Genomic DNA, 19,020 nt, shown 5'->3' with positions numbered 1-19,020 from the left:
TTTAATTGAACTACAAATGATTTTTTTCAACTACAAATCCCTCATATATGGCTCCCATAAAACTTCAATGTGTTACTGAGAGAGATAAGTCTATCACTTTTTGTTTACAATGGTTAAATATCTCTCAAAAATTTATATTGAAAAAAACCCTCCAGATACCAAAAAGTGAATTATTTTTTTACCTAAAGAGAACAGCTAGTATTAGTAGCTAATTTATGCCCAGTATTATTTTAGACATTATAAATTATTATTCTAATTCCAAATAGTATTTTATTTTTATTTTATTTTATTTTATTTTTTTGAGACAGAGTCTCGCTTGTTGACCAGGCTAGAGTGAGTGCCGTGGCGTCAGCCTAGCTCACAGCAACCTCAAACTCCTGGGCTCAAGCAATCCTTCTGCCTCAGCCTCCCGAGTAACTGGGACTACAGGCATGCGCCACCATGCCCAGCTAATTTTCTATATATATTAGTTGGCCAATTAATTTCTTTCTATTTATAGTAGAGACGGGATCTTGCTCTTGCTCAGGCTGGTTTCGAACTCCTGACCTCGAGCAATCCGCCCGCCTCAGCCTCCCAGAGTGCTAGGATTACCAAATAGTATTTTAAATCTAAACAAAAGTAAGAGCTCCATCAAAAAGCTATCATCCAGGCCGGGCACAGTAGGGGATATTTTTATGGAGCAACTTATACTGGTTCTGAATCTTTGTATAGACAGTACAGTTCACAGAACATTTCCCTAAGTGATTAAGAACCTTTCCATTTGACAGATTTTTCGGCAAGGTTTACCTATGTGTCCTTAGTAGGTAGCACAATGCCTGAAACACAGCTGGTGCTCAGTTGTCTCTGGGGTAAAACTTGGAGTGGGGGGAATAGTAAATTAATAATCTATAAACCTGTATCAATCAACACAGATAAGTCTTCAAAACCATAAGCAAACAGGAAGGAAACCCAGTATATGATAGCACATGAATAAAAGTTTAAGAAAATATAAAGCATACTTATGGATATAATACATATACAGTAAAAGTATAAAGAAAAGAAAAAGGGCTGTATGCAGTGGTTCATGCCTATAATCCAAGCATTTTGGGAGGTCCAGGTGAAAGGATCACTTGAGGCCAGGAGTTCAAGACCAGCCTTAGCAACACAGCAACACTCCATTTCTACTGAAAAAAAGAAAATTAGCTGAACATGGTGGTGCAAACCTACAGTCCCAGCTACTGGGTAGGGTGAGGCAGAAGGATTCCTTGAACCCAGAAGTTTGAGGCTGCAGTGAGCTATGATCGTGCCACTGCACTCCAGCCTGGGTGATAGAGCAAGACCTTATCTCTAGAAAACCAGAAAAGAAAAAAGAAAGGAAAGATAATCACCATTATTGGTTTGGGGGCGGGGAAGGGATAGGTGGCTAGAAGACAGGAGAATGTGATCCAGAAAGAGTCAACTACATAAGCAATGTCTTAGTTCTGAGGGTAGTTACCTAATAGGTATATCTTTTTTTCTGTAGTTATTGTCTGTTGCCCAGGATAGAGTGCAGTGGCACCAACATAGCTCACTGGTGCCTCCAACTCCTAGCTCAAGTAATCCTCCTGCCTCAGCTTCCCAAGTAACTGGACTACAGACATGGCACCACCACACCTGGCTAATTTTTCTACTTTTTTAGTAGAGATGGGGTCTCATTCTTGCTCAAGTGGGTCTAGAACTCCTGAGCTCAAGCAATCCTCCTGCCTCAGCCTCCCAGAGTGTTAGGATTACAGGTGCACGCCACCACACCTGGCTTTTTTATTTTTTGTAGAAATTGGGTCTTGGTATTACCCAGGTTGGTCTTGAACTCCTGGCCTCCTAAAGTGCTAGGATTATAAGCGTGAGCCGGTTATACCTTTTTAAATGTCTTAAACATTTCATGTCTTTTTTTTCATAGTTGCCCTATCTAAATGAAAATGCACTAACTTTATTAAGGGAAAATGTCAAGAAATAAAACAATCTTCCGGAAATTGTTCCAGAATGCCTTTTCTTAGACATTATCTAGGAAATATTAAAGAACAGTTTTAATAGTTTTCCTATATAAGCCAGGCATGGTGGCACACACCCGTAGTCCCAGCTACTAGAGAGGCTGAGGTGGGAAAATCACCGGAGTGCAGAAGTTCAAGGCTGTAGTGCTCTATGGTGGAATATGTGACTAGCCACTATACTCTCTAGCCTGGGCGAAAGAGTGAGACCTGCATCTAAAATAAAAAATTCTTTCTATATTCTATATGATTTACACTAAAAATATTTCTATCAATACACTTTGCCTATTCTTTCCTTTAAAAAAATTAAGAAAGTCTGTAGAATATTTTGTTTTAAAAATATTAGAAAACACACATAGTAATGCAGTTGAACTTCCACATCCACAGGTTCCACATCTGGAATCAACCAACCTCAAATTGAAAATATTGATGGAAGGGGAAATCCAGAAAATGTTACATTGTTGCTGACATGTACTATTGTATATAGTTAGGCTGACCATAGTTGCATCTGTACCAAAAATGTACAGACTTTTTTCTTGTCATTATTCCCTAAACAATAAATATAGTATAATAATTATTTATATATCATTTATATTGTATTAGGCATTATAAGTAATCTAGAGATGATTTAAAGTATACAGGCAGATGTGCATAGGTTATATGCAAATACTACCCCATTGTACATAAGAGACTTGAGCATGCTCGAATTTTGGTATTGCAGGGAGTGGGGTGGGGGGTGCAGAGGTGTCCTGGAACCATTCCTCAAAGGATACCAAGGGACAACTGTATATAGAAAAGATGTAGAAAAGTTAACTGGGAATGAAATGTTCTGTCTTATCATAACAGCAACACCTATGAGACAAGCCAAAAATCCAGCTTAATAAACATTCTCATCTAATTTCAGTCAACAAATATTTATTGAAAACCAACTATGTGCTTATATTCCAGTCTAACCAACTTTAAAAAGTAGCAAGGTATTCTCCTCACTCTGTTATAGTTCGAAATATATCATTTTAGAATAGACAGATTTCACTGAAGGAAATTCAGGTGATAAGCAAGAGATAGCACAGACTGCTGCTTAAGCAGGTTTTTTTTTTTTTAATTCCTAACCTTTTGTTATATTTTATCTAACAACCCTGATCCATAACAATGTAGAAAAAAAAGCAAAGAAGCTTTATGGGTGACTAACATATGTGACTTACTCATAACATAGCAAACAGATATGTTACAATATTAGTTTAAAATATATTATTTTCTGACCTTTCAAAATTAAGAACTTTTGAATAAATAAAAAATGAGGAGGTGAGAAGAAAAAAGAAAAAAAATGAGATGACTCTCTCAATGTGAATACAAAAGTCAAAATAGACTTTTGTATATAAAAACATATTCAGAAACAATGTTTCTGCAGAATAAGAAGGTATCTGAGAAAAACAAGCATTCAGAAGTTTGGAAAAGGTAAAAAGAAAGGATATATACTACATACATTTCCAGTAGTATGAAGACAAAAGTCATCTTAATGTGACTCTATAATGAAACTTTCAAAATAATTTCTCTACAATTCAGTACTAGAAGCAACTTGTTAAAGAGAAAAAGGTCGCCAGTAAACTAAGAATCAAAAGACTATGTAACCTTGAGCAAATCCAGTCCATTCTCTGAGCTTGTTTCTTTATTTGTAACATGGATCTGGGAAACTGTCTAGACCTACAAGCTCCCTTTGAAAGGTCTCCTTTCCATAGTTCTGTACAAGAACGTAAAATTTATTCTCAGACATACGATCTTAGCTCCATGGTTGTTTTGTGTCCTTTTTCACTTATATCACTTTCCTTTAAAATTACATTTTACATCTCTTCTGATTTTAGAGCATCTACTCCATAGCAAGCCACTTCAGCTGGCAGATAACTCAGTTCAAATCTGAATGCCAAGTTGATTTTTTTAAATGTGAGGCATCCCATCTTTTTCAAATTCTAACAACACATACCTAAACCACCACCAACGTATCCGAAATACTGCCCTACATAAAGTTTACAAAATTATAATCTGTTCATTCCCTATGTTTCACACATAATAACAAGGAAATTCGCAAGGAATGACATCTAACAAGTCGCAACCTGGTGATGAAAACTTGCTGGACCAGAGAACAGCTGCAGGGACACAGCAGGGAGAGGTGGTCAAAAGCAAACAGGAGGTGGAGGATAAAGTAAATTATCCCCACCCGGATCCGGCTAGACAAGCTAGTTGGCAGGACCCGGGCAGTACTTCACAGGCCAGGTAGGAACTGGAAGCCGGGACAAGGTAGGCAGTGTTTACACCCCCTCCCACCCCGGCGGCCCCGACCCTCAGGAAACCCCAGGGGTCTCCACCTGGCTGGCCGCGCCCCTCTAAAGCTGGTCAGCTGGGGCTCTGGGGCAGGGCGAGAACAAGCAGTCGCTGCTGACAGGCTCCCAGCCCTGGGCCTCAGCGGAGATTTCCCGCAGCCACCACCCGCCCCTCTCGCCCATCCTCAGGTCAGAGCTCCGCAGGCCTCGCGGCGGCGGCCGCCTCAACCAAACTGAGGGGCTGCGGCTCCGGAAGAGCAGGCCGGGCACCAGTGCCCCCGCCCGCCTGCAGCCCCGGCCCGACCGCCACTCAGTGGCGGCCAGCTTCCCGGCGCAGCACGGCTCGGCAATGAGAGTTGTCCGGCAGAAAAGGTGGGGAGATGGTACCTGTGCCTTGGTGCCCGGCCTGTTCCGCCTCAGCACTGCCGTCCCCTCCGCCATGACCATAGTGCCAGCGTCTGGGCGGCTGGAGTCGATACCCGGATGTAAGGGGGACGGCTGCCTGCGCAGGGGGCGGGGCGGAGCGGCGCTGTGGGTCTGGGCGTCGGGGAGGGGCGGCCGCCGGCGGAACTGCCGCAGCCCGCGCGGGGCAGGATGGGAGGACAGGCAGCAAGCAGTCCAGGGAAGGCTCGGCTAGGCGGAGGGAAAGGGGCTGTTGGGCTGCATCCGAGTAGGCTCTGGCGGCGACTTGGAGGGAAGGAGGCACGGGAAGGCACGAGCGTCTTCAGGAAGTCTGCAGGCCGGTGCGGAAGGTTGTGATTGGGTGTGACTGCTGCGGCATTGTGCATGGCCTGCTAACACGTTGGTGCCCTTCCTTGGTCTCTCCTTGGTTAACAGTGGAAGGACAGTCTGTGCAACCTTTTCAGTAAACCTATGTGCAAGCAAATCCCTAATTCTGTCCCAAAATCCTCCTGGAGAAGCTGTCAATGGGGAAAAAAAGTTAAACTCTGTAAAATAATTTTAAAAAGATTTATTTTGAGCCAAATTTGAGGACAATGACCTGGAGCCACGCTCAAGAAGACCTGAGCAAGTGGACTCGCTAAGGCTGGGTTACAGTTTGGTTTTATACATTTCAGGAAGACATGGGTTATAGGTAAAGTCATAAATCAATACGTGGGAGGCATACATTGGTTTGGCCCGAAAAGGTGGGCCATCCAGAAGCCGGGGCTTACAGGTTATAGGTGAGTTTAAAGATTCTTTGGCTTGTAATTGGTTGAAGACATGAAGCTTTGTCTAAAGGCTTGGAATGTTCTAACATAAGGAGCACTTTATCTGAGATAAGCCACCACACATATATTTGTTGTGTAAATTAAGGACTTGCAGGTTTGTCTTGCATACCCTTAGGCCTGTTAGTGGGTTGCAAAGAATGTCCCCTAGAAGAGAGGGGGGCATGATGAGGCAGTCCACAGAACCTGCATGAAATAGACGTAATCTGAAGTCAGACTGGGAGTTTGAGTGTCAAATGTTATTTAAGCCATCCAGGACTTCAAAGCCAAGGACCTTTTCAAAGACAAGTATGCATAGATGAAAGGTGCAGATGTTAATCATCTAAGACAGAGAGTGGACCTTAGGCAAACTGAAGTAGCTCATATTTTTGCAAGTCAGAAGCAGGAGGGGGAAATTAATAGTTCTCCATAGATGGTGGGAGTTTTACGTTTCCTAGTATTCCAAATTTCCTTTGTTGCAAGTTTTAAGTGTTCTCTTAAGTCAAGAAATCACAGCAATTTTGGCAAACTTTGTTTCCTACTTAGAAACCTTAAATCTTTGATCTGGAATGAGGGAGGTCTTGGGATACCAAATGGGAAGACAGTTCAGAGAGTAAAGATTTCGTACAGTAGCATGATCCAAAAGAAGACATCAGATGTCTCTAGATAAAGGTGTATTGAGAATGCTGAGAGAAGGGCTATGTCACATACAGCCTCCAAAGATGGATGCTGAGAACAGAGAGGAGATTGGTTGAGTGGCTCTGTAGTTGAATAATTCAGTGACATAGAACTAGGCATACAGGGATTTGACAACAGGGAGTTGGTTTGCATTTAAGTAAGAATCCTTTCTGGAAGATGTATAGATTGGTAACTCTTCAAGAGTAAGGACTTAATTCTATCCTCCCAGCACTAGCTCCTATAAATCAAAAGATTTATTCATTCAACAAATACTCATAAAGCCCCACTATATGGTAGGCACTGACATACAACTATGACAAGGCCCAGTCCTTCACCATAAGTTGCTTAAAGTCTAGCAATGGAGACAGATGTGTAGATCACCAATTCTTACACAGGTTGCAAATCCCTTATCTGAAATTCTTGGGACCAGAAGTGTTTCAGATTTAAATTTTTTTTTTAATATTAGAATATTTGCATATACATAATGAGATATCTTGGGTATGGGACCCAAGATTAAACATGAAATTAATTTATGTTTCATATATACCTTATACACACAGTCTGAAATTAATTTTATTCAATATTTTTAATAATTTTGTGCATGAAACAGTTTTGACTGTGACCCATCACATGAGTTCAGGTGTAGAATTTTCCACTGTGGCATGATCTGAGTGCTCAAAAAGTTTTGTATTTTGGAGCATTTCAGATTCTGGATTTTCAGAGTGTGGATACTCAAGCTGTACTACATACTGTGAGTCCCTAAGACAAATGATACCTCCCCAAGAAAGGTTGGGGCCAGGCACAGTGGCTCACTCCTCACATGCTGGGAGGCTGAGGTGGGAGGATTGCTTGAGCTCAGGAGTTTGAGACTAGCCTGAGCAAGAGTGAGACCCTATCTCTACTAAATATAGAAAAATTAGTTGGGCGTGGTGCTGTGTGCCTGTAGTCCCAGCTACTTGAGAGGCTGAGGCAAGAGAATCACTTGAGCCCAGGAGGCTGCTGTGAGCTACAATGATGCCACTGCACTCAGGGTAACAGAGTGAGAGAGTGAGACTGTCTCAGGAAAAAAAAAAAAAAAACACAACAGACAGGTTGAGTCTGTGAGATAGCAGGGTCCTAGGTGGGCCTCTCAGTGAATAGACAACCACACCTGACTTACTGCAAGGACTAAGTTTAAATTTCCCAGTTTGTATGGTAGTTTCCCTGAGCTGTAAATAACACTTACCTGTAGTTGAAGGGAATCTTTTTTTTTTTTTTTTTTTTTTTTTTTTTTTTTTTTTGAGACAGAGTCTCACTTTGTTGCCCAGGCTAGAGTGAGTGCCGTGGCGTCAGCCTGGCTCACAGCAACCTCAATCTCCGGGGCTCAGCGATTCTACTGCCTCAGCCTCCCGAGGAGCTGGGACTACAGGCATGCGCCACCATGCCCGGCTAATTTTTTTTGTATATATATTTTTAGTTGGTCAATTAATTTATTTCTATTTTTGGTAGAGACGGGGTCTCGCTCAGGCTGGTTTCGAACTCCTGACCTTGAGCAATCCGCCCGCCTCAGCCTCCCAAAGTGCTAGGATTACAGGCGTGAGCCACCACGCCCGGCCGAAGGGGATCATTTTCATGTTCTTTTAATTCCAGATTTATCATACTGTTTCAATTCATCTGAAAAAAACAAGAGAAAAAGCGGGTGAGTAGGTGTTAAATTCAGGAACAAAATACCCATCAATTTTCTTTGAAAAGGCCAGTAAAATTGCATTGTGATGTCAACCCTGTCCTTGTTCACAGGAATAACCTTGTTCTTTAGGACTGGAATGTTTCGAACTTAAAACCTTCACATTTTCATTCCTACGTCAGCCTGCAGATTATGACCTCCAAACACGAACAGTTTTATAATCAAGGTTAATTTGGTGGGAGAGAGGGGGAGAAAAGGAAAAAAAGTATGATCAGTAATAAAAATGTAGTGATGGGCTAAATATTCCAGGTAAAGGAGAGGAGGGGTCTATTTAAAGGCAATGTGGACATGTGAAAATAGCTCTGGGCTGGGATTCAGAAAATCTAGATTTTCTTGCGCCTGTTGACTATAAGACTTGGAACAAACCATTGAATACGTTTCTTCATTTGTAGTGAAGATTGTATACATTCCCTCTAGAGTGTGAAAATAAGCATGAAATTAAATATTTATGAAAATCTCATCAAGTTTTAGAAGAAAATATTTTATTTTATTTTAATTTATTTTATTTTCTTTATTTTTGAGACAGAGTCTTTCTGTTGCCCAGGCTAGAGTGCCATGGCATCATCCTAGTTCACTGCAATCTCACACTCCTGGGCTCAAGTGATCCTCCTGCCTCAGCTTCCCAAGTAGCTGGGAGTACAGGCATGTGTAACAACACCCAGCTAATTTTTCTATTTTTGGTAGAGACAGGGTCTTGCTCTTGCTCAGGCTGGTCCCAATCCCCTGACCTCAAACAATCCTCCCACCTCAGCCTCCCAGAGTGCTAGAATTACAGGCTGAGCAACTGTACCTGGCCATAAAGAAAATATTTTATAAATCCAAAGTATCATAAGTACTTTCAAAAATACCTATCCAGGCTGGGTGCAGTGGCTCACGCCTGTAATCCTAGCACTCTGAGAGGCCGAGGCGGGCAGATTGATCAAAGTCAGGAGTTCAAAACCAGCCTGAGCAAGAGCGAGACCCCGTCTCTACTATAAATAGAAAGAAATTAATTGGCCAACTACAAATATATAGAGAAAAAATTAGGTGGGCATGGTAGCGCATGCCTGTAGTCACAGCTGCTCAGGAGGCTGAGGCAGAAGGATCTCTTAAGCCCAAGAGTTTGAGGTTGCTGTGACTCCATGGCACTTTAGCCAGGGCAAAAGAGTGAGACTCTATCTAAAAACAAAAACAAAACAAAACAAAAAAACACCTATTCAATATGAAATTCACTTTGGGAAATTTAAAAATCTAAGTAAAAAATGAAGTCACATTATATGGAAGGCACTGGGGTAAGTGCTGAGAAATAGGAAGATGTATAGGATGTATAAGCTTTTCTTAAAGAGCTTAGAAATAAATGGGAAAGGGCAGTATATAAAGAACTATATATATATATATATATATATATATTTTTTTTTTTTTTTTCTTTTAGAGACAGTCTCACTTTGTTGCCTGGGCTAGAGTGCCATGGCGTCAGCCTAGCTCACAGCAACCTCAAACTCCTGGGCTCAAGCTATCCTCCTACCTCAGCCTCCCAAGCAGCTGAGACTACAGGCATGCAACACCATGCTCGGCTAATTTTTTCTATATATTTTTAGTTGGCCAATTAATTTCTTTCTATTTTTAGTAGAGACAGGGTCTTGCTCTTGCTTAGGCTGGTTTCGAACTCCTGACCTTGAGCGATCCACCAGCCTCGGCCTCCCAGAGTGCTAGGATTACAAGCGTGAGCCACCATGCCCAGCCTAGAGAACTATATTATAAAACTAGATGCCTTAAGTGTTGAAGCAGCCCATGTTGGTTGCCTATTCACTGTTACCTTTCACATGCTCTATGCAAACAGATTCTGATCTTGTTCAGTGTCCATCTCTCTATGATCCGGGAAAAAACCCATCTTCAGCTGAGGGATAAATCCCTATTGGCCTAAGCCAATGTTTGATTATGGGGTAGACCTCTGACTCCAGTTTAGCCTAGAAGAATGTAAAAGTATCTGATAAAGCACTTTGGGAAACAGTTTATTTGCTCTTAAGAAGACAGTAAAAGAGGTGGTCCCTTTTTTTCAGCCACTGGACATGGCCACATCTGGAACTGCAGCAGTCATCTTGGCTTGCAGGGAGCCAGCCTAAAAGCAAAGTTGACACACTGTGAACGATGGATGTAGTTGAAATGTGCCTTAAAGTATGGATAGCATTTATATACAGAGATGCAGGAAATTTCATTGCAGGCCAAGAAAAGTTGAAGCAGCAGGGAAGCATGGGAATGTATGTTCATAGTTGAACACATTAGTGCATATATATGGTTTTATACATCTCCAACGTATTATTTGAACATTATTTTCTCTTTATGAAAGTTATTATAGACATAATATTTTTGATTTATAGAGTTCAAACTTAGACAACTATGACTATCAATGAGATACTGAACTCCCATGGCACTTCATTTTTCTCTTTTATGACACTTAGCAACATTCTACAATATTTGATCAAATTAGTGGTTGTGGTAGTCATCCACCAAGTTGGCCCCAGGGATTATCCTCTCCTGGTATTTACACCCTGTGTGGTTCCCTTTCCCATTGAATAGGGCTGACCTGTGTAACCAATAGGATACTGTAGCAATGTTAGTGTGCAACTTCTGATGTAGGTTATAAAAAACAGTGTGGCTTCTGACTTGTTCTCTTAGATCACTTGCTCTGGGACAAAAAGCTGCCATATGTGAGGACAAGCAAGCAGCCTTATGAGGGGGTCCATGTGATGAGGAACTGAGGGCTTCTGTCAAAGGTAAGCATCAACTTGCCAGCGTAAGAGTGAACCATCCTGGAAGTGTATCCTCCAGCCCATTGAATGATAGCAGCCTCATGAGAGACTCCCAAACTAGGATCACCTATCGTGTTTCCCCAAAAATAAGACCTACCCATAAAATAAGGCCTAGCAGGATTTCTAAGCATTTGCACAATATAAGCCCTACCCTGAAAATAAGACCTAGTGATGGGCGTGGCTATGCAGCATATCTGCACAGCCCATGCATTTCGTCGTGAAGTAGTAAAGAAGACAAGCAGCCCTTCTCATCTGCCCCTGAGAGCTCTATTGCTCGACATGAGAGATTGGGGCCAATGGTTCTAAAGGAAATAGAGTCGAAAGAAATTCAGGATGGATTTGGGGTTTGGAGAGTTATGATGATGCTCCAGAAGAAGACAACTTAACTATATTTGAATAAATGTAGATTGTTGTACCATACTTAAAAAAAAAAAAAACACATCCCCTGAAAATAAGCCCTAGGGTATCTTCTTAAGGAAAAACAAATATAAGACCCTGTCTTATTTTCAGGGAAACACAGTACCTAAGCTGCTCCCAGTTTCCTACTTAAGATACTATGTGAGATGTTTATTGTTGTTCTAGCCACTAAGTTTGGGGTAACTTGTTATGCAACAATAAATAACTAATATAATAGTTCATGAGCTTTTCGAAGTGGCAGTATCACAGCCAATGAGGTTTATCTGAGGCGAGATTATTGCTAATTGAAATACATTTTTAAAAAATAGTTCATGAACTTTCACGGAGGGAGAATGTGATCAGAAGAGACAAGTCACAACAGAATATAACCATTTCCTGTTTTCTTTTTTTGAGACGTTCTGCTGCCTGGGCTAAAGTGCAGCAGCATCATCATAGCTCAATGCAACCTCAGACTCCTGGGCTCAAGCATGCCTCAGCAAGCCCAGCTAATTTTTCTATTTTTTGTAGAGATAGAGGTCTTGCTGTGGCTTGGGCTGGTCTCAAACTCCTGGCCCCAAGCAATCCTCCTGTCATGACCTCCCAAAATGCTGAGATTACAGGAGTGAGCCACTGAACCAGGTCTGTTTCCTCTTTTCAATAGGGTACCTAATGTTGCTCATGAAGTTAGCAGCTTTTCTATATTTTCTTGATGACTAATCTCTATCTAAAATTATGCTATTAACTTAGTTGTTTACTGTGTGCCTCCCTTATCTTATTCATCCCTGTATCTCCAGTGCCTAGAACAGTGTCTGGCACATGTTCAAAAAATGAATGAACTTAAAAATACTATAATAGGCCGGGCGCGGTGGCTCACGCCTGTAATCCTAGCTCTCTGGGAGGCCGAGGCAGGTGGATTGCTCGAGATCAGGAGTTCAAAACCAGCCTGAGCAAGAGTGAGACCCGGTCTCTACTATAAATAGAAAGAAATTAATTGGCCAACTAATATATACAGAAAAAATTAGCTGGGCATGGTGGTACATGCCTGTGGTCCCAGCTACTCGGGAGGCTGAGGCAGCAGGATTGCTTGAGCCCGGGAGTTTGAGGTTGCTGTGAGCTAGGCTGACATCATGGCACTCTAGCCTGGGCAACAAAGTGAGACTCTGTCTCAAAAAAAAAAAAAAAAATACTATAATAAACTGGCCTTTCTGAAATGACATTCATGCCAGATAAGTAAATAACCATTGATGTTTTTCTATGTCATGTTTTCAGGCTAAATGAGACTGAAAGAGCATTTTGCAAGTCTTGAGGCTAAGTTTTCAATGTCTTAAAGAACTAGAGACTTGGCCCAGTACGGTGGCTCACACCTATAATCCTAGCACTCTGGGAGGCCGAGGCGGGTGGATTGCTCAAGGTCAGGAGTTCTAAACCAGACTGAGCAAGAGTGAGACCCCATCTCTACTATAAATAGAAAGAAATTAATTGGCCAACTGATATATATAGAAAAAATTAGCCGGACATGGTGGCACATGCCTGTAGTCCCAGCTACTCGGAAGGCTGAGGCAGAAGGATTGCTTGAGCCCAGGAGTTTGAGGTTGCTGTGAGCTAGGCTGACGCCACGGCACTCACTCTAGCCTGGGCAACAAAGTGAGACTCTGTCTCAAAAAAAAAAAAACAAAACAAAAAAAAGAGAGACTTAATTTGTAAGAAGGTAGGAGGATTGGATCCATTCCTTATATCTTTCAACAGCAAAATCTTCATATACAGCCAAGATCAAAATATCTTTTAAAAAATGCAAACTATAAAACTACCTAAAGAAACCACGAAAGAACATCTAAATATCGGAGAATGTTTTTCAGAGGTTGATATGATACCCAGAAGCCATAAACGAAAACATTTACTAATTTAAATACACTTAAGTGGCTTCCTACAAGTGCAAACCATAAATAAAATCAAAGCCAAAATGACAAAGTGGAGGAAAACATTTATCACAGAGAACCAATTTCCCTAATAAAGATCTCACAAAAATCATAAAAGATCAAGCACTCAGAAAAATGGGCAGAAGATATTAATTAGGTCAATAGGAACAGTTAACAGTAAAGAAAACAGAAATGACTCTTAAACACATGAATCCTTACCCTCATTCTTATCATAAATGAAAAGTAAAATTATCAGATTGGCAAAATAAAACTTTATAACATCCTGTATTATTAAGAGTAAGAAGAAATAAACAGCCTTATACATTGCTAGTAGAACTGTTAACTGATAGAACTTTTATGAGGGACAACTGGGAGATATATGCATGTATATGCATACATGTATTATTGAAATCCATATACGCTTTGACATAGAAATTAGATATCTAAGAATTTATTTGTCAGATATACTTGTTCACATGTGAAAAATTATGCATACATTTATTCATTGCAGAAGTGTTTCTAATTGCAAAACATTAGAACAATTTAAATATTCATCATTGGGGAATGCTAAAATAAATTATGGTTCATCCATATAATGGAACATTATACAGATTTTTTTGAAGCAGTCTTGCTCTGTTGCCCAGGAGCGCAGTGGCCTCATCACAGATCATTGCAGCCTCGAACTCCTGGGCTCAAGCAATCCTCCTGCCTCAGCCTCCCGAGTAGCTGGGACTACAGATGCATGCCATCACAATGGCTGATTTTTCTATTTTTTATAGAGACAGGATCTCTCCAGGTTGCCCAGGCTAGTCTCGAACTCCTGGCCTCAAGCCATCCTACCACCCTGTCCTCCTAAAATGCTAGGATTACAGGTATGAACCGTTATGCCTGGCCACCTATTTTAAAATAAATAAAATTAACTACTGCACTTGAGTAGTCTAAAATAAATAAAGTTTAAGGGAAAAACAAGCTTGACTCAAACATTAAGGGACAAATCTAATGCCCTCCTTTTACAGTTTATTCTTAAGCTAAAGGGTTAGGTAATTTGTGACATGTAATAAAACTAGTATATAAGAAATGCATGACCTTGGCTGGGCATGGTGGCTCATGCCCTTAATCCTAGCACTCTGGGAGGCTGAGGTGTGTGGATCGCTCAAGGTCAGGAGTTCGAGACCAGCCTGAGCAAGAGCCAGACCTAGTCTCTACTAAAAATAGAAAGAAATTAATTGGCCAACTAAAAATATATATAGAAAAAATTAGCCAGGCATGGTGGCACATGCCTATAGTTCCAGCTACTCGGGAGGCTGAGGCAGGAGGATCCCTTGGGCCCAGGAGTTTTAGGTTGCTGTGAGCAAAGCTGATGCCACAGCACTTACTCTAGCCTGGGCAACAAAGTGAGATTCTATCTCAAAAAAAAAAAAAGAAAGAAATTAATTGGCCAACTAAAAATATATAGAAAAAATTAGCCGGGCATGGTGGCACATGCCTATAGTCCCAGCTGCTCAGGAGGCTGAGGCAGGAGGATCACTTGGGCCCAGGAGTTTGAGGTTGCTGTGAGCAAGGCTGACGCCATGGCACTCTATCTAGGACAACATAGTGAGACTCTGTCTCAAAAAAAAAAAAAAAAAAAAAAAAAAATGGAAATGCAGGACCAGAGACTAGAGTTGACTGGGCTCTTATTCAGGTTGCCTAAGAATAAAGGAAAACAAATTTAAATGTTCTTCACACAAATAAATCAAAAGTTCAAAACTCCATTTTGGTGTAGGTGCAGTGAAAACAGTAATTAACTTGCTGGAGGAAGCATGACTTGGTATCACTCTGGAAAATAATCTGGCTATTCTTACTGAGAACCTAAAAAATGCTCTCAGCCAGGTAAGTGCATACAGGGAGAGCTTGCCTTAACAGATATTAAACTTAAATATAAAACTGTTTATATTGAAAGTAATGTGGTGGAATGGGGAGGTCAAGAGACTATAAAACCCAGGAATAGACATATTTAAAAATGTAATTTACAATAAAGGTCACATCTCAAGGTCACATTTCAAGATATAGAGAGGGGGAAGAAAGGGGTGGGGTGGGAAAGAATGAATAATCCAATAAATAAATCTGGGACAAGTCACTCATTGCTTACTTCCTTTTTTTTTTGAGACTGAGTCTTACTCTGTTGCCCGGGCTAGAGTGCCGTGGCATCAACCTAGCTCACAGCAACCTCAAACTCCTGGACTCAGGAGGTCCTACTGCCTCAGCCTCCAGAGTAGCTGGGATTACAGGCACGTGCCACCATGCCCAGCTAATTTTTTCTATATATTTTTACTTAGTCAATTAATTTCTTTCTATTTTTAATAGAGACGGGGTCTCACTCTTGCTCAGGCTAGTTTTGAACTCCTGACCTTGAGTGATCCACCCACCTAGGCCTCCTAGAGTGCTAGGATTACAGGCATGAGCCACCACACCTGGCCCACTCATTGCTTAAAAAATGATAAAGTTAGCCAGGCACAGTGATGCACCTGTAGTCCCAGCTACTTGGGAGGCTGAGGCAGGAGGATTGCTTGAGACCAGGAGTTCAAGGCCAATCCGGACAGCATAACAAGACCTCATCTCTAAAAAATGCTAAGTCAGGCACATATACCATTCACTAAAATAAATTATGAAACAATTATATGTTCAAGGCCGGTGGCTCACGCCTGTAATCCTAACACTCTGGGAGGCCAAGGTGGGCAGATTGCTCGAGGTCAGGAGTTCGAAACCAGCCTGAGCAAGAGTGAGACCCTTGTCTCTACTAAAAATAGAAAGAAATTAATTGACCAACTAAAAATATATATACAAAAAATTAGCCGGGCATGGTGGTGCATGCCTGTAGTCCCAGCTACTTGGGAGGCTGAGGCAGTAGGATCGCTGAGCCCAGGAGATTGAGGTTGCTGTGAGCTAGGCTGATGCCACAGCACTCACTCTAGCCTGGGCAACAAAGTGAGACTCTGTCTCAAAAACAAACAAACAAACAAACAAACAAAAAACAATTATATGTTCAGAAGAAAAAAGTACTGTGATATTTGACTAGCTATAAAGAACCACATCAAATTAGGAAACAAATGTAACAAATTAGTACCTCTAATAACTGTATATAGGCTGGGGGTTGTGGCTCATGCCTATAATCTCAACAGTTTTGGAGGCCTGGGTGGGAGGATGGCTTGAGGCTAGAAGTTCGAGACCAGCCTGAGCAACACAGTGAGATCCCATCTCTTTAGAAAATTAGCCAGGCATGGTAGTTTGTGCCTGTAGTCCTAGCTACTCGTGGAGATTGAGGATGGAGGATCACTTGAGCCCAGGACTTTGAAGCTATGGTGAGCTATGATTGTGCCACTGCACTTTAGCCTAGGGTGAAAGAGTGAAACCCTTTTTCAAAAAAACAAAAACCAAAAACCAAATAACTTTATGGTCCCAACTTTAAAAGAGCTTTTTGGAAAGCATACATACTTTCTGAAACAATAAAAAGAAAAACCCATAATATTAATAATGGTAATACCTGTACAACAGAATAGCTCCCTGGTAACTTTAATTTTGTTCTTCTCAATTTCCAAAATCTTTTGTGTGTAGTAATGGAAAGCAGACTTGGAAGTCAGACAAACTGAATTCAACTGAACTCTTATTAGTAACAATTTGTGTCACTTTGAGCAGGTTACTGTGCATCTTCTTCTTTTTTTTCTTTTTTTTTTGAGACAGAGTCTCACTTTGTTGCCCAGCCTAGAGTGAGTGCCGTGGTGTCAGCCTAGCTCACAGCAACCTAACTCCTGGGCTCAAGAGATCTTCCTGCCTCAGCCTCTTGAGTAGCTGGGACTACAGGCATGTGCCACCATGCCCGGCCAATTTTTTTATATATATTAGTTGGCCAATTAATTTATTTTTATTTATAGTAGAGACGGGGTCTCGCTGTTGCTCAGGCTGGTTTCGAACTCCTGACCTCGAGCAATCCACCTGCCTGGGGCTCCCAGAGTGCTAGGATTACAGGCGTGAGCCACCGCGCCTGGCCTTGTGCACCTTCTTTCACCTGTGAAACATGAACACTGCAAGGCTATTATGACTACATGCAAGTACACAAGATTACATATAAAGTCCCTAGAACAGTGGCTGGCAAATGCTTAAAAATAATTATCACAGAAATTTCACTTAAATTTTTTCCTATTTTGTTTACCTTTGTCCACAATTATTCTGATGAATAAAAGGTAAAAGGCCACATACTAATCTTCTTTTTTTTTTTTTTTTTTTTTTTAACTCGTACCACCTCTATGGAACACATACTAATCTTAAACACATGGTTTCACACTCCCAGTGAACCTAAATTTCTTAAGGCAAAATTATTTTTTCTACTTTTTTTTTTTTTTTTTTTTTGAGACAGAGTCTCACTTGTTGCCCAGGCTAGAGTGAGTGCCATGGCGTTAGCCTAGCTCACAGCAACCTCAAACTCCTGGGCTCAAGCAATCCTTCTGCCTCAGCCTCCCGAGTAGCTGGGACTACAGGCATGCGCCACCATGCCCAGCTAATTTTATATATATATATTAGTTGGCCAATTAATTTCTTTCTATTTATAGTAGAGACGGGGTCTCGCTCTTGCTCAGGCTGGTTTCGAACTCCTGACCTTCGCAATCCGCCTGCCTCAGCCTCCCAGAGTGCTAGGATTACAGGAGGCTGTAATCCTGTAATCCACCGCGCCCGGCTTATTTTTTCTACTTTAATACAACCTCACAATCTATAATTACTTGTTTACCAATTGTGCTAGGCAAGCATCACAGTAGGTCTACTGCTGTGGTACAAAAATTCTCATTGTTCTGATTTAGCTTTGGATGAGGCCCTGAGATTTTAACTATACCAGGTAATTCCAAGGATGAACCAAGGTTTGGGAACTATGGTTTTAGATTTCAAAAGTAATTTGCTTGGGTCTCTGGAAAACAGCACTGGCGAATAATGGGAAAGCCATAGCTTTTGGACAAATTCCTAATTCTAAAAGTACACATGGCCTCAGAATGGTTTCCTCACGTCTTGAGTCAAGGTTTCTCATTGGTAAAACAGAAAAATCTATGCTCACAAGGTTACAATGTGCAAAGCCTATTATCTAGCTGTTCATGAGGCAGAGTATGAAACTCATCACCCACTTAGATAACGTAAGAAAGACCTTCGAGGCATAATTCTAGTATCTAAATTCAACAAAAATTAAGCCTTAGTATAACAAATGTACTAACACATGTATAAATGCAAATACACATATGGGAAGCATATTTTACTGATGAAGAACATGATCAAAAGTTGAGACCAGGCCGGGCGCTGTGGCTCACGCCTGTAATCCTAGCTCTTGGGAGGCCGAGGCGGGCGGATTGCTCAAGGTCAGGAGTTCGAAACCAGCCTGAGCAAGAGCGAGACCCCGTCTCTACTATAAATAGAAAGAAATTAATTGGCCAACTGATATATATATAAAAAAAAAATTAGCCGGGCATGGTGGCGCATGCCTGTAGTCCCAGCTACCCGGGAGGCTGAGGCAGAAGGATCACTCGAGCCCAGGAGTTTGAGGTTGCTGTGAGCTAGGCTGACGCCACGGCACTCACTCTAGCCTGGGCAACAAAGTGAGACTCTGTCTCAAAAAAAAAAAAAAAAAAAAAAAAGTTGAGACCATTATTCCATACCATTTAGAACTTCATTTAGACTCCAACTCAAAATATAGGACACACAACCTTTAAAAGACCATCATCAGTCTAGCTTATAGCAACTACAACTAGAAAATAAGTTTGACTATTAAGACAAATAGCTAGTAATTGATAATTTAGTTTAGGGGTTGGATACAGGATTACTTGGGTCCAAATGTTAATTCTTTTTTCCTTAGCTGCTACAGCTAGATCTATTTTTCCCCTTCTCACTTTCCTTATTTATTAAAAATAACAGTATACTAGGCACTTAAGTGCCATACACTGGTTGTACCCACTCCCCTGACCATAGTGGTATCACCAGG

General features: G+C 41.2%; 1 protein-coding gene and 1 pseudogene across 3 annotated transcripts in view; one reads left to right on the top strand and one right to left on the bottom strand.

Annotated features, from left to right (window-relative positions):
- HSPE1 (heat shock protein family E (Hsp10) member 1) overlaps positions 1-19,020 on the bottom strand; it is a 45,037-nt gene that overhangs the window by 22,206 nt on the left and 3,811 nt on the right. For 2 of the 3 annotated variants that reach the window (XM_076005774.1, XM_012776994.3), the window contains exon 1: positions 4,706-4,827. The exons of the other annotated variant lie outside the window; for it this stretch is intronic. In XM_076005774.1, the coding sequence (XP_075861889.1) occupies positions 4,706-4,765 (60 nt within the window). In that variant the 5' untranslated portion in view covers positions 4,766-4,827. Of the gene's footprint in view, positions 1-4,705; positions 4,828-19,020 lie in introns of those variants that run through there. 3 annotated transcript variants of the gene reach the window in all.
- LOC142872796 (uncharacterized) lies at positions 11,354-11,436 on the top strand (annotated as a pseudogene).

Source organism: Microcebus murinus, chromosome 8 (assembly GCF_040939455.1).
Source record: "Microcebus murinus isolate Inina chromosome 8, M.murinus_Inina_mat1.0, whole genome shotgun sequence".
Taxonomy (NCBI): Eukaryota; Metazoa; Chordata; class Mammalia; order Primates; family Cheirogaleidae; genus Microcebus; species Microcebus murinus.
Note: the sequence above shows the minus strand (reverse complement) of the source record. Positions and strands in the feature narration are given on the sequence as shown.